Raw genomic sequence first — 13113 nt, forward strand, 5'->3', positions numbered from 1 at the left:
ACTGTGCAACATTTATTAGCTTTGACTTTTGTGAAATTTGTGAAATAATTGCTTCATTTGGAGTTAACTATTTCAGACCATTCTCCTCAATACACACAGCCTGTCTGAACAGTAAACCATTTTGGTTTAAAAACGTGAGGCTTAAGTTCTTTTACTTACAAAGGGGTGATTTCAGAGTGTAACAGCCTGAGAGCAGCCTGTCTTTAAGCCCCGTGCTGCTGGAAGACACCGCAAAGCTTTCCACATAGCTGGAAAGCGCTCGGATCCTCCAGCCCATCGATTTCCTATCTCGAACTGTATATCACAGCTGATTCAGCATGACTTTCTTAATAAAGAGTAGTAAAGGTCAAGCGAAAGCCTGTAAGACTCACTTACTGCATCTTCTTCCAAGTTAAAGAGGCTCAATTGGCACTCGAAATTAGTTGCAGATTGTTCACATCGGTCTTTTCCCTTATCCGAATGGTAATGAAGAGAGCTGCTTCCGATACAAGCAAGGCCACTGACCCTTCTTGTGATTTCATTGAAAAAATATTGTTTGACAAAAAAAGAAAGTGCCGAGCACTACGCGGCAGTCCCTTGAAACCAGGCCTTTGCAATAGAGTAAGTGCCAACACTGAAAGCAAAAAATACAAATACAATGCACTATACAGAGAGAGCCCCCAAACCTCCCGAAACCGAAGCATATGCTTCCTCCAATGGAACTGTGACACAGACAACACTTTTAAAGAGAAGGTCTGTTTTCCACCTGCATACAGCATTTTCTTCTATATAAAATAGAATTACCACAGGATCAAACCGGAACCACACAGCAGTCGAAAAAGAGAACTAAAAATTAAGGAACTTAAAACAACTTTTAAACAAAATTAGACGCTACTGCATTCCTAGGAGTGGATCTCCAAGACCCAAATTAATGCCGGAGGACAGCAAAGAAAAGCCCTGGTGTGTTTAGCAGTGATGGCTGGATGTTAACACGAATTAGCTGATGGCTCTACCAGACTCCATGCATTTTGGGCAACCAGGAGGGCAGCGGCCAGGCAAGGATGAAAGCCCTGCCACAGGCGCTTCCTAGCGAGGTCGGGCACTACCCAGAAACAGAGGTGCCAGAGACAAACAGTTGCTTAAACAAGTTGGTGGTGACTGTGAAACCCCCTTTGTTTTAAGGACCCAAGGATCATTTCCACAGAACCTCTGCAAAAGCAAAGCTTGAGGCTCCCTCTGCTGGTTACTGAACAGCAATGGAAGGGGGAAATAGAAGCAGAAGTTATTTTTATTTATTTTTAGCTTCGTGTCGGACAAACTCCACCACCACCAGCTTCTGCCCATTTTCCCTTGTTGTATAGGTTAAGGACAGAAAAGCCCCTCAGATGCTTGACTCCAAGGGAAACGCTTTGGCCTCCAGACTAAATATTTACAAATATCATTATAAAATTTAAATTAAATCTTGACAGCATCCATTTGCCTGCCCACATACTGAGACGTGCCAGTGGGTAGCCACACAACCTAGGAAGACACCTGAAATCATTTGGCTGTGCAATTTTTATTTACCGTTTGCAGTTACATTTACAAATTGTCCCGTACAAGTTACACGGTTTTCAAGATGAACGCTGTCAGAGCTACAAAAATTACTCCTCTATACACGTCACCAACTTCAGAATTTAATTCTGTACATAGTTGCTGACCATACGTGACAGAATTTCACTGTTTTTTGGCTCTGAGGGTCTCCACAAAGGCAAGGTGATGATTTTATCCCAACACAACTGAGAAAGATAAATTATTTTTTTTCTCTTCTCATCTGAAGCTTTTCATGGCTTTCAGTTTTTGAATTCAAAAGAATGAAGACTACCATTACACTAGCAGATGGAAATACAATGCAAAGACACCGCTGTTTTTCAGTAAACCAGGAAAAAAAAATGTCAAGAAAAACCATCCTGAAGCATTTCAAGCAACGTTTCACTTTAGATCTGTCTGCTCATAAATACGAATATTGAACTATTACTTGGTAATGAAGTTAAGTAAGAGTTGCACAAGTTATTTAACATGAGATGGGCTTCTACAAACAGTCAGCTTCCAAGAAACACTAGAAATGTAAAAGTGAGGAGCCAGAGTTGTTCAGAAAAGAGCAGATGTTTCAAGGAGAACCTGAATGGAAGAACGATACAAAAGTCAAATATTGCTTTAAGAGTAACTTCCAGTTTTAAGCATTTCCAAAAGACTGGAGAAAGATATATACATTAAAAATGTAAGCGTTAAATCTCTGTGAACACCAGCGCTCATACACAGGTGCTCCTTCCCCAGGAGAGGTAAGGTCTACATGCAGAAGTGAGTGGTACAAAATCCCAGCACCATTCAAACGCACAGCAACACTGAGTGAAAGCAGCAGGGCAAAAATTTTGTTTCCAACATTTTTTTCCTCAGGTCAGCTACGCCTGCCCTACTTCTTTGCATCCTAGTCCTGCAGAGGTCACACTGATTATGTCAATCAAGCCGCTGGGTTACTTGCTAATCCCTAAAAAGATCCTGAAAACTACTCTGGTACCAGAGTTAACAAGCTTGGGAGCCCTGGGAAATCAAAACTATGAAACAGGCTGCATACAGCCAGTAAGATAATGAAGCTTACTTAATATTCATCTTGCAGCAAGTTAATCAGTCTCATCTTCTGTACTGAAATTCCTCAAAGCCCCAAGGTTCAGGGCAAGGCAACATACTCAGAAAATCAAATACATGAGGCCCGAGAATAGCTGTCTACCCCCTCTAGTAAAGGCCAAGAACACTCCCAAAGCAGCATATTGTTCAACATAAAAAACATAAAATAAGCCAGAAGATAGCTGGGGTTGTCTAATTAGACACTGAAAACCTCAGTACTTTATGGTACAGCTCTAACAACAAGCAACTGCAAAATAAATTCAGATGGGGAATTATGACACAATAGTAACTTTCCAGACCTGTCACAAGATGTACAGTAAGCAAATATCAAAAAAAAAGTTCTCTAAGGCAAAGGCACACACAAGCAGTCTCCACAACTGTGGGTAACTTGGTTGCATAGATACACCATTATGTTACTGTCACACTGTTCAAAAGTAGCTAGCAAAAAAAGCTTACTACATGGTCTCTTTTAAGATGTTTACTTATCGTTTTAAAGGATTGTACCTAGACTACAGTTGTGAGCACATGGCTTCTAAAACACCTCCCAGTTTCCCCGAATTACAGGAGGAACACTCAATTAAAATAATGCTGCATTGAAAAGAAGTGTAAACATTTTAAACAAATCATTTTAATTTAGGCTGCTGGTCCAAGACAGACAAAATCTGAAATGTTGTGCAATTTTATTTAATTTTCCATCTTATTTTTGTTGTTTTTAACCTGTATTTCCCCCACATTGAAAAAGCCATGTGGTCCTGAAAACCAGTGAATTAAGAACTAAGTCCGGTGCTATGCACCTTGCTCACCCCTACAGATATAAAACAAACTGAGCCCAAAGAGTCAAGAACAGATTTTTAACATCACTGCTTATCACAACACATCACAAGTGGTTTCTGCTACAAATGCCTACAAACATTTCTTGACTTCACAACTGCAGCAAGAGTCTGAAGCTCCTGAAAGCAGATTCTCTTCCTGTGCAGAAATGTGAAGGGGTAACTAAAACAAACTAGCCTCTCCAGACGTGACTGCAATAATACAAATCACATTACTCCACCTGCAGACAGCAATACTACACCTTGACAAATGAAGTAGCTGTTCCTAATCCAACATAACCGATGGGCGCATCCAGCAGCCTGCCCCTTCGAGGCAGAGCTGGCCTATCTCGCCCCTCCACTTCTCACCTCTCTCCCCAGCACCAGACCAGAGGAGAAAAGGCTGATCTGGGTGAGTGCCCTGGCTACAGCAGACAGAGCTGGGACCGTGACTCATGGAGGACTGGGAAGATGTGAACTTGAGGAAAAGCACTCTTGTATTTCTTATTCCATGCTTCAGCCTTCTGCCATATCACCAGATTTTTTTCTTGCATATTAAAAAGTGACTAGATGAAAAGCCAGCATGACAAGAAATGAAGTAGGCTTCAGTTACATATAAGGTTTCTCAGTTTGAGCCTAAAAAGAATGGATAGCAAGAGCTCCCTGTCAGCAGGAGCAAGATACTCTGTTGGTCAAAACAGAGGTGAGAGTGGCGTTACCAGCTGCACCGCAGGATACTGAGAGGAAAGCAAATAGGAGAAGCCAGAGCACTCAACCTTAAACGAGCAAGCTAAAGCATTCAACAGAAGTGACAAAGAGTTGAAAAATATATTTTATTCCTCCTGTACTAATGTGATGAAACCGTACAAGTTCCCAATTATATTAAAACAGCTTTTGGAAACTCACTTTTGAGCTGAACCATTAGTTTCAGAACAGTTACCGTATCTTTAAAGTACTAAAACCACCACAGACTGAAGTCCAATCATTTGTTTTAACAAGCGTATTTTCATGAAGTCCACACTGTCCACCTCTGTGTTCCAGGAGTTTGGCTGTGTAAGGAAGTTGGCTAGTACAATCATCGGAACTGAATACATCAGTTCTCCAACCACAAACAGTTCTCATAATTTAAGAAAAATCACTTCATAATTTAAAATATATATCAATGACACTCTGCTTTTCTTTTAGCTAGAATGTGCCAACATTACTAGCTGACTTAGAATATCAACTTGATTTTGTGAAAAAAAGCTTGCAAAAAATATATCAACTTCAAAATGTACAGAAAAAGACATTAGAGAGCTGATACTTTTGGATTACTCAATGTATTTAGAAAGAGGAGCAAGCTTGGAGTGCAGTGCCCTATATTACGAACATTAAACACCTAAGCCACGTTTGTAGTGAAGGGTTAGTCACAGAAAGGGCATTTTGAAAGCATGTACAGACTGCAGCTTTGTTTAGCTTAAACTTGATCACGAAGGCGGGCCAGTCTCTGTGACAGCTCATCCTGCAGATTTGTAAGACAAAGAAATCAACTATCAGCAATATGAAAATTTACTTTTGGAAAGTTCTGCAATGGTTATCTCATGTAAAGTCATAACAAGAGATTATTTCATATCATCTGAACAAGGTTTGCTTAAGAGCAGCTATACCAGATTAGACCAGAGATCAGTATAGCACCCTGATCTCCAGCAGAGAACGGAGTTTCAGAACACAGCACATACAGATAAATTTTTATGTGCAATCTTTGCAAGTTTAAGTCAGCTTTTACAGAACTGTATTCTTGGATGCAGCCTTGACTAAGTCATATGCCTAACTTTTCTGGGGCATCACATGCAAGGTGGAACTGAACCTAAAAATAATTGGGAATATTTGCAGCTTCCCTGACATATCAGTCAACAGGAGGCTCCCTGCCTTGCATATGTTAATGGAGTCAGCTTTTTGGAATTCTGAAATAACCATCCAAAAACATCTGAACTTACCGGATACACTAAATTGACAAGCATATTGTTAACATTGTTTTGCTTGTATGACTGCTTTAACTACACAATATTGCTTTTGGACTGTTAACATCTAATTACAATTTAGCAAGCTTGTTTTGACTGAACTTCTTTTTGACAAGAACTTCTTTACCAAAAGGGTTGTTAGACATTGGAAAGGGCTGCCCAGGGAAGTGGTGGAGTCACCATCCCTGGAGGTCTTTAAAAGACGTTTAGATGTAGAGCTTAGGGATATGGTTTAGTGGGGACTGTTAGCGTTAGGTCAGAGGTTGGACTTGATGATCTTGAGCTCTCTTCCAACCTAGAAAATTCTGTGATTCTGTGAGTGAAGCATTAATTCTCATCCCACACTTCTCTAGAAAACATTGATTTCTATTGAAACTAACTTACCTGTTCTGCTGAGGCAACGCTTGTACCAACAGAACCTGTCTGTCCTTGAGGTAGTTCCATGTTCAGATCAAGACTATAGTTAATGGGAAAATAAAACAAAGGAGTAAGTACAATAATCACCAAGCTGAGCAATACTGGGATAGTGAGGTCACTAGTATCCCACAAACACCACCATTCTGCTCATTAGGCAGCTTGACCAGGAAACTAGCTTCATCCCAAAGAACACAAGTCATATATAAGAACCATCAATCAGGACTGAGCGGACATATATAAGAACCATCAATCAGGACTTCAGTTTAACAAAGGTACATCAGACAATATACGTGTGAGTGATGTAAAGGTAGAAAGCCTAGGAGGCTTTTACTAAGAATGAGTCCTTAAAACAGCAGAGCGGCACTTCCAACTTAAGTGTCACCAAGAAAGAAAGCAAAACTCTGAAATATTTCTGTAACAAGTGAGAACGGAACTACAGAAGTTTTAATGTGGTAACAGGGGGGAAAAAGGGGAAAAACTGTGGAGAAACAATGCAAGGATTGCTAATGCTAAAGCAATCCAAGCAAACAACACAATCCTGACAAGTGACATAATTTGATTTTAGGCTTTTGCCCAATCATCAATGCATTATCAGCATTCACAGTAGCTGTGAGCGAAAAAAGAATGAAATATTGGCAACTAAGCAATAAATTGGTGATGCCCAGAGGTGAAAGGAAAATAGTGATCCTTGTCTGCTTTTGAGACAGACACATTTAAAGCACTGGTATCTGATCTTCATGTTTACGTGGAAGGGCTGGTGGAACCAACAGACCTACGCAAGAAAGTCATTCAAACATTTTACCTACCCTGCTTCATCTGCCATTTCCTGTAGAAGCATATCCACTTGGTTCTAGAGAATGGAAAACAAAACTGATTCAGTCCTAACACTGTAGTTTATAACAAGTTCTTCTGTTCAATCTTGAGAGAACAAATTATTTTTAACAAAACTGATTTAAAGGAAATGTCCTTTACAGAACGTATTTGTGCTTCACCACCAGAGGGCCCTGCATGAACTCAAAAGGAGCAGCAGAGCTAAACCTCTTAAAAGCCCACTGAACTCTAGCTTCTGAAAAAAAAAAATAACCATTTCCAAATAATTAATCTTATCTGTAAAAAAATTAAACATAACTGAATACGGTCAAGTGCTGATTATGAATTACTAAACACTGCTTTGCACATCATGGAATAAAGCCTATCTTCAATACATTTGGTTTACTGGATTTGGATTTAGGTTTATTTACTTTTTCATTTAAAAAGCATTATCGCCAAAAAAGTTCTGACAAAATTTCTGATGAAATAGCACACTTTGCATCTTGTGGAACAGCACAAGAGGACAGGTGCTAACTATCCTGTTATTAACTATCTTAAGCATTGTTTAAGAATTTTAGTAAACATATAAACTATCAACATTTTCATTACACATACTACTAATTTGGTGGTGACTAACGTCATTTTGTTAGTACCAATGAATTAAAACTTGATTTTCTTGCAGTATATTTTACTTTTCTTACATAATGCTAAAGCATCTTCTGGCTAAGAAGTTTACTAAGAACATATTGAAATGCTGTTTGTTCAATGGCGGAGCTAGAAATTTCAATATATAATATGAAATAAATCCTGATAAAAGTGAAATTGAGTAAAATACATAAGTGTGATCATCCACACTTGGGACTGTAACTTGAACTTGTTTCTTCATAAACACTAAGTGAAATGCTCCAGTTCCTACTGCCTCAAAACAGGCAGAATGAGCAGAAGCAGACAGTTTAGACAATTGAAATTTTTAAGATCACTTTTAAAAATATATATATTTTTCTTACTTGTGGCGTTGTTAGCGTAGTAGTGTTGCTCATTGTGTCTTCCATCTGCTGTGTCTGAACATCCAGTGTTTCAAATTGATGCTCAAATTTATCCATTAGTGCAGATATCTAAAAAAAACAAATCATGAACTAAATCACAATCTGCAGATTAACAGAAAAGAAATACATCTCAACTGTTAAAACTAGAAGCACACTGTAAGTCTGCAAGCAGCTTTTGGAGATCAATTTGTGCCACTTCACCTCCCCCCCAGCTCTTCCCACCCCTCACACACAGAAGACTTTGAAGCTGACCAGCCCTGCAGTTCTAGGCTGGTAAGGGCCCTGACCAGTCAAGTTCCAACTATCTCCTCTTACCAGGGCTTGACAACTACCCTGTCATGGGCAACCTGCACCCAGATCCACCACCCCCACTGCAAAACCTTCTCTCTTTAATTTGAAATTCCCCCTTTTAAAAACTTGTGTACGTTTCCCTTTCCGCTTTTGACACGCATCTCCATGAAGAGTTTCTATTTACCTTTTCCAAGTTCATGCTCTTCAAAGTGGCATCCATAGACTTAACTACCCCCGCCATTGACTTTGTTACCTGAAATGAGGCAAAAGAAATGTATTACACAGAAAAAAATAGTTTCTCACTGAGTTCTCTTATTTCTGTCCAGTTTCTACAGTATCAAATGGCAGGACATGTTACTGCCATCTCACATACCACTTTAAGGCTCCCACCATGTGAAGTTCTATAAATTCACTCATTTGCTTGAAATATGCATTCTGAACAGAAACTCACTAAAAAATCGAGATCTACATGGCGTTAATTTTTGAGGGTCCCCAAACCCGTCAAATGATAAGGGATATAATTGGTACACAAATCATATGGCAGAACACTCTCTCTGGCTGCAGAGCAGTACAGAATGGTATGTTAAAAGACTACCTGAGCTAAAAATATTTCAGGAATCACTAGTTCTACACATGAAGGATTGTATGTATTTGCAAGGGGAACAGAATCTCCTCAGGAACACAAGTAACAACAAGCAAAAGGAGTTACAAGCTAAAAACAGGGAGGATAGCAACCTATTTCTAAAGAGCAACTGCCAGGGGAATTCCAATACCTGATTTACTAATGGCTACATCTGAAAAGCTCAAACTTTTCAACTCGTTATAGACAGAATCAAGTCACTTGTAAGAGGATCAGAAGTTTCATTCTTTCAAGTGACTTGTTAAAAGGACTTACTTTGCCCATCGTCACTGCAGTCTGAACTCTTGCTGCTACAGCATCTACTCTGGCACTCATGCGCAAGAAATTAATTGCTTGATTCTTCTGTCGGATTGCATTTTCTGCATGTATTCGTGCAACTTCCATGTTCCCCTTCTGGATTGCCTGTTTAAAAAGGAGAAAGAGGCATTTTAGATTTCCTCGGTCTTTGTAAATACAACTTCTAAATATCCTATTTCATTTTTGAAATAAGCATTGATTCGTCACAATACCTTTTTTCTTTTTCAAAAAAAGAGAAAATACCCCCCGATAGTTCTCAAACTTTTTCAAAACGTGAACCCTCTGACTTTCCCACTAAGGTGTTAGAAGGAGGTTTTACAGAACTACAGAAAGTTTCTCTTCCCTAGAACTTTTTCAGTCTTAAGACCCAAATACAGATACAGCTGGCATGGCTGTACTTCATGACAAAAATATAGTCAAATGAATTTAAGGTCTCTCTTTACTACTTTAAGGACTTACAAACTAGTTTCAAGAACCTCTTCATAAACCCTTTTCATACAAGCTGAAAAAAGATTATATATTTTTAATGTTGAGAATAAGTCTCTAGGGTAATACATTTAAGACAATTTTCTTAGTAAGGAAATGCCACAATTTCTTAATAAATGAATCCTTACACGTATTAGTATGGGAAGATCCATAGCTGTATAATTTAAATCACAAGCATTCATCAGTATTATCAGCATGCATACCAAAAAAATGTAAACAACACACAAAGTTTTTCAGCTACAATATGTGAAGGAAAGACCTAAAGAGCATGTTTCAGAGTCAGTGCTTACCTTCTTAATTTTTGCTTTCTCAGCCTTTTCTTCTTTGTCGCATTTTTTTGAGTTTCTGTTGAGCTCCTTTGCAGCAAACTTCAAATTAAACAGATGTTCTGCAGCGTAAGTTAAGGGTCCAAGAACGGGATCAATCCTTATGCTGTAGTATTTTTGCTCTCCTGTTCAAAGTGCTATCGACCCACCATTACACTGTTAATGATAGTAAAACCTGGAGAATGTAATTTAAGCCTTTGAAATTCACACGATAGGGAGACCTATCAAGCTGTTTTAAAATTATACGGACACATCATACGGGCTTTAAAATCATGGGCCATAAGAAACAAGTTCAGATTCCAACTGGCTCCATTGCACAGCAAACCTAATTCTGACAGATACATGAAACAAAACATCCTCCAAGCGAAACTGAAAGCCTTACTCTGCCAGCTTTCGCTCACACACCCAGACTCGTTGGCTCTCAGTGGAACAGAAGAGCACAGCAAATGGAAGTGCAGTTCACTGGCCTGCCTGGATCCGCCCCAGCACAACAGAAGAATTTACAGGGTAAGAGCAAACTGGCTTGGCTGACCACACCCAGGTGCAAGGCAGGAGGCAGGGCTGTCCTTCCCAGCCACAACACCATCTCGGGTTGGAATTGCTCATGCAGTCTTGCATCCTCGGGTCATGTGAGCACTTCTGCGATCCCTGACGGCTGTCACCTGACAGTTTGGGGAAGAATGCTTCAGTCTGCAAGAGAAACTTTCTTAATTTGCAACTTCTGCTTAAGATGAAAGCTTTAAGACAGCAGAATTGGCTTTCACAGAGATTTAAATGATTCACATTAAACTGTTAGCATGGGACAATAAAGTGTACTTTTTTTACAAGGAAATAACACGTTTTTAAAGTACTGTTGATGAAAGACTGATGTTTGGGAGCTTTCTCAAACAAAAGAAGCACCATAAAGGCTTATAGATATATTTTTGTCATGCCATCTTTTGACGCCCCCAGAGAACGATGCAGCAAATACTAAGATGAGTAACAGTTAATTGGAAGTACAAAACTAATCATTATGTTTCTTTAGTATTTTTAATATATAAATTATTCTAGAGCCATTTTTTCCTCCAGTGCGGTCACACATCTCAGAGCTGACAGCAACTTGAAGAGGTTATGAAGTCTGTTGATATGCTTGTTACCTTGCCCAATAATCACAAGTAGGTTACAAAAAAGTGACAGGTGTGCCTATACATCTAATGTCCCTACCAGGGTAACTGCACCAGTAAAACTAAAATCTCTGCTTCTATTTATATTTTTGTTTTCAAACCTAGGCCACCACTGCTTTCCGCAGCAATACGTGTATATAGCACTGAGTCACTGCCTAGGTAACTTCCCAAACAGGAAAATACCTTTGGGGTGTTCGCTCACGCACACGCCAGGTCAGAGACCAGCGCAACCAGGCACAGCGTGAGCTCACCCGCTTACACCCATCGCACGGGGAAGGCGCGTTCAGAGCGGCTTACTCTGGAACAACTTCCTTGGTTACTTCTGTGGGCATTTAACGTTGACTTCCTGGGATCCTGGTGCCCGGCTGCTTTGGAAAAGCGTCCCCTCATCCCCTCACTGCCCCACGGTCCCAGAGGAGCTGCCACCTCCACGGCCAGCCCTGACTCACGGCCACCCTCTCCAGCGCCCCATCCTCCCAGCCCCTACCACAACACCCAGCAGGGCCAAGAGCCAGCAGCACCCTTCAACTACACACACCTCCGTCAACTTTTATGGTTTTTGTGTACCAACACAGCTTCACGCAGGAGGACAGCCCAGGTTCCCATCTCCCTGCGCCCGGCCGGCAGCGGGGGCAGCCCCGCACCGCCGCCGCCCCGACCCCGCTCCTCCCGGCAGCCCGAGCCCGGGCCCGGCCACCCGCCCCTTCCTTCCCCTCCTTCCCTCCCGTTTCCGCGCAGCCCCCGGGCCGCGGCCTCCTCTCGGATACTCTCCATGCCGGACTCGGCGGCCCGGCGCAGGGCAGGGCAGGCTGGCTGTGGCCGCTCTCGTCCCCTTCCCCTCGGCCGGCGCTGTGGTGGTGGCTCCGGGCCCCGCTCCCCTCCGCGCAGCCGCGCCGGGGCGGGACCGCGCATGGCTGCAGGCCTCAGCCGGCCTCCTGGGCCCGGCCTCCTGGGCCCGGCCTGCCTCCGCCCGGCCGCTTTTAGAGGGCCCCGTGGGGCCCCATTGGCCCCGGTCCCGGTCCCGGTCCCGGTGAGGGCTGGGTGAAGCTCGGGTGGCAGCGGGGCTGCCGGGCCCTGCTGGCCGGCGGTCGGAGCGCTTGGGATTTCCTCCAGCTGCTGTCTGGGCCCTCTCTGTCCGCTTAAAAAAAGCTCAGAGCACCGAGCTGTGCTGTGCGGCACCCGGGGGCTGCTCCTGGAGCAGCTGTAGGGACTGAAATTGGTCGTGCTGAACACAAGGAGACAGGCTAAGGGAAAACGGCAAGGCGTGTCTGGTGGCAGCTGCCCTGGATCTGAGACCAGGAAGCTTATTGAATTAGTTTCAACAGCTTACACATACATTTGTGTGGCATTTAGTGTCCTAGGAGCATCAGAACCCGCGCACTAAGGCAGAGCAAGGCCCAGGGCTGACAGCAATCACTTGGAGTATGTTACGAGGCCTGGGCACACCAGCAGCGATGGCCCCAGGTCTCTCCAGGCACCCAGCCAGAAAGGTGCAGCTGCATTTCACACGTAGGATCCCGGATTCATGAAAAGCTCCAGCATCCTGAATGTCCTCCCTTAAATACTTGCAGTGCATTCTGCAAAGAACCTTGGTTCTCATCTTGCTCTTGGCTTGTCTTACGACGACATCTCAATGCGATCTCAAGTGGCCGTAAACATCATCCCCTTGGCACTCTGACACAGTTCTGTAGAAGTCCCCCCCCCCAATAAATAATAATAATAATAAATAAAATAGCTAAAACATACTAATTTGATGTTTCTTATTAGATTCTGATACAAAAATGCTATATGCCAGGTTTCAGAATAGATCAGAATATTTTTATTTACATTAAAAGGTATGAACATAAAACGGATTTGTTTTGACTACAGAAATATAAAAGAAACGAGGTATGCTACCATACCAACAAGACAGGGAAGCACATTATACCAATATTTTTTTCTGTCTGTTGCTGTGTGTATATCTCTGGCTCACCAAACCTTACAATATATTTAAACTTCTGCAAACAAGCTGCAAACAAACCAAAAGAATGATGGGACTAATTCATAAGTTTAAAGACACATATGTGCTCAGTTGTTTTTTAGTGCTATAGCTCATGTTAATAATCATAGTTTTGGCTAAAGCTAGATTATTGTAGATTATATAATTATTATTTATATATATATTTGTATATGTGCATGCATACAC

At 41.7% G+C, this 13113-nt stretch overlaps 1 protein-coding gene across 1 annotated transcript; it reads right to left on the reverse strand.

Annotated features, from left to right (window-relative positions):
• Positions 1–1521: 1521 nt before the first annotated feature.
• On the reverse strand, positions 1522–11838 carry CHMP1B (charged multivesicular body protein 1B). The gene is made up of 8 exons (XM_035324914.1): positions 11696–11838; positions 9730–9827; positions 8912–9058; positions 8201–8269; positions 7687–7794; positions 6676–6719; positions 5837–5909; positions 1522–4953 (listed from the first exon to the last, which is right to left on the reverse strand). Exons 1-8 carry the CDS (start codon positions 11700–11702, stop codon positions 4909–4911), a joined length of 591 nt encoding a protein of 196 aa, XP_035180805.1. The 5' UTR covers positions 11703–11838; the 3' UTR covers positions 1522–4908.
• Between the last annotated feature and the right edge of the window lie 1275 nt (positions 11839–13113).

The sequence above is a fragment of the Oxyura jamaicensis genome, chromosome 4 (genome assembly GCF_011077185.1).
Source record: "Oxyura jamaicensis isolate SHBP4307 breed ruddy duck chromosome 4, BPBGC_Ojam_1.0, whole genome shotgun sequence".
In the NCBI taxonomy this organism is placed as follows: Eukaryota; Metazoa; Chordata; class Aves; order Anseriformes; family Anatidae; genus Oxyura; species Oxyura jamaicensis.

Coding starts and splice junctions, on each gene's coding strand:
- CHMP1B (XM_035324914.1), bottom strand. Junction 8,270..8,911: donor CTGCAGTGACGATGGGCAAA/GTAAGTCCTTTT, acceptor GCCTCATTTCAG/GTAACAAAGTCAATGGCGGG. Junction 6,720..7,686: donor CTACGCTAACAACGCCACAA/GTAAGAAAAATA, acceptor TCCATTCTCTAG/AACCAAGTGGATATGCTTCT.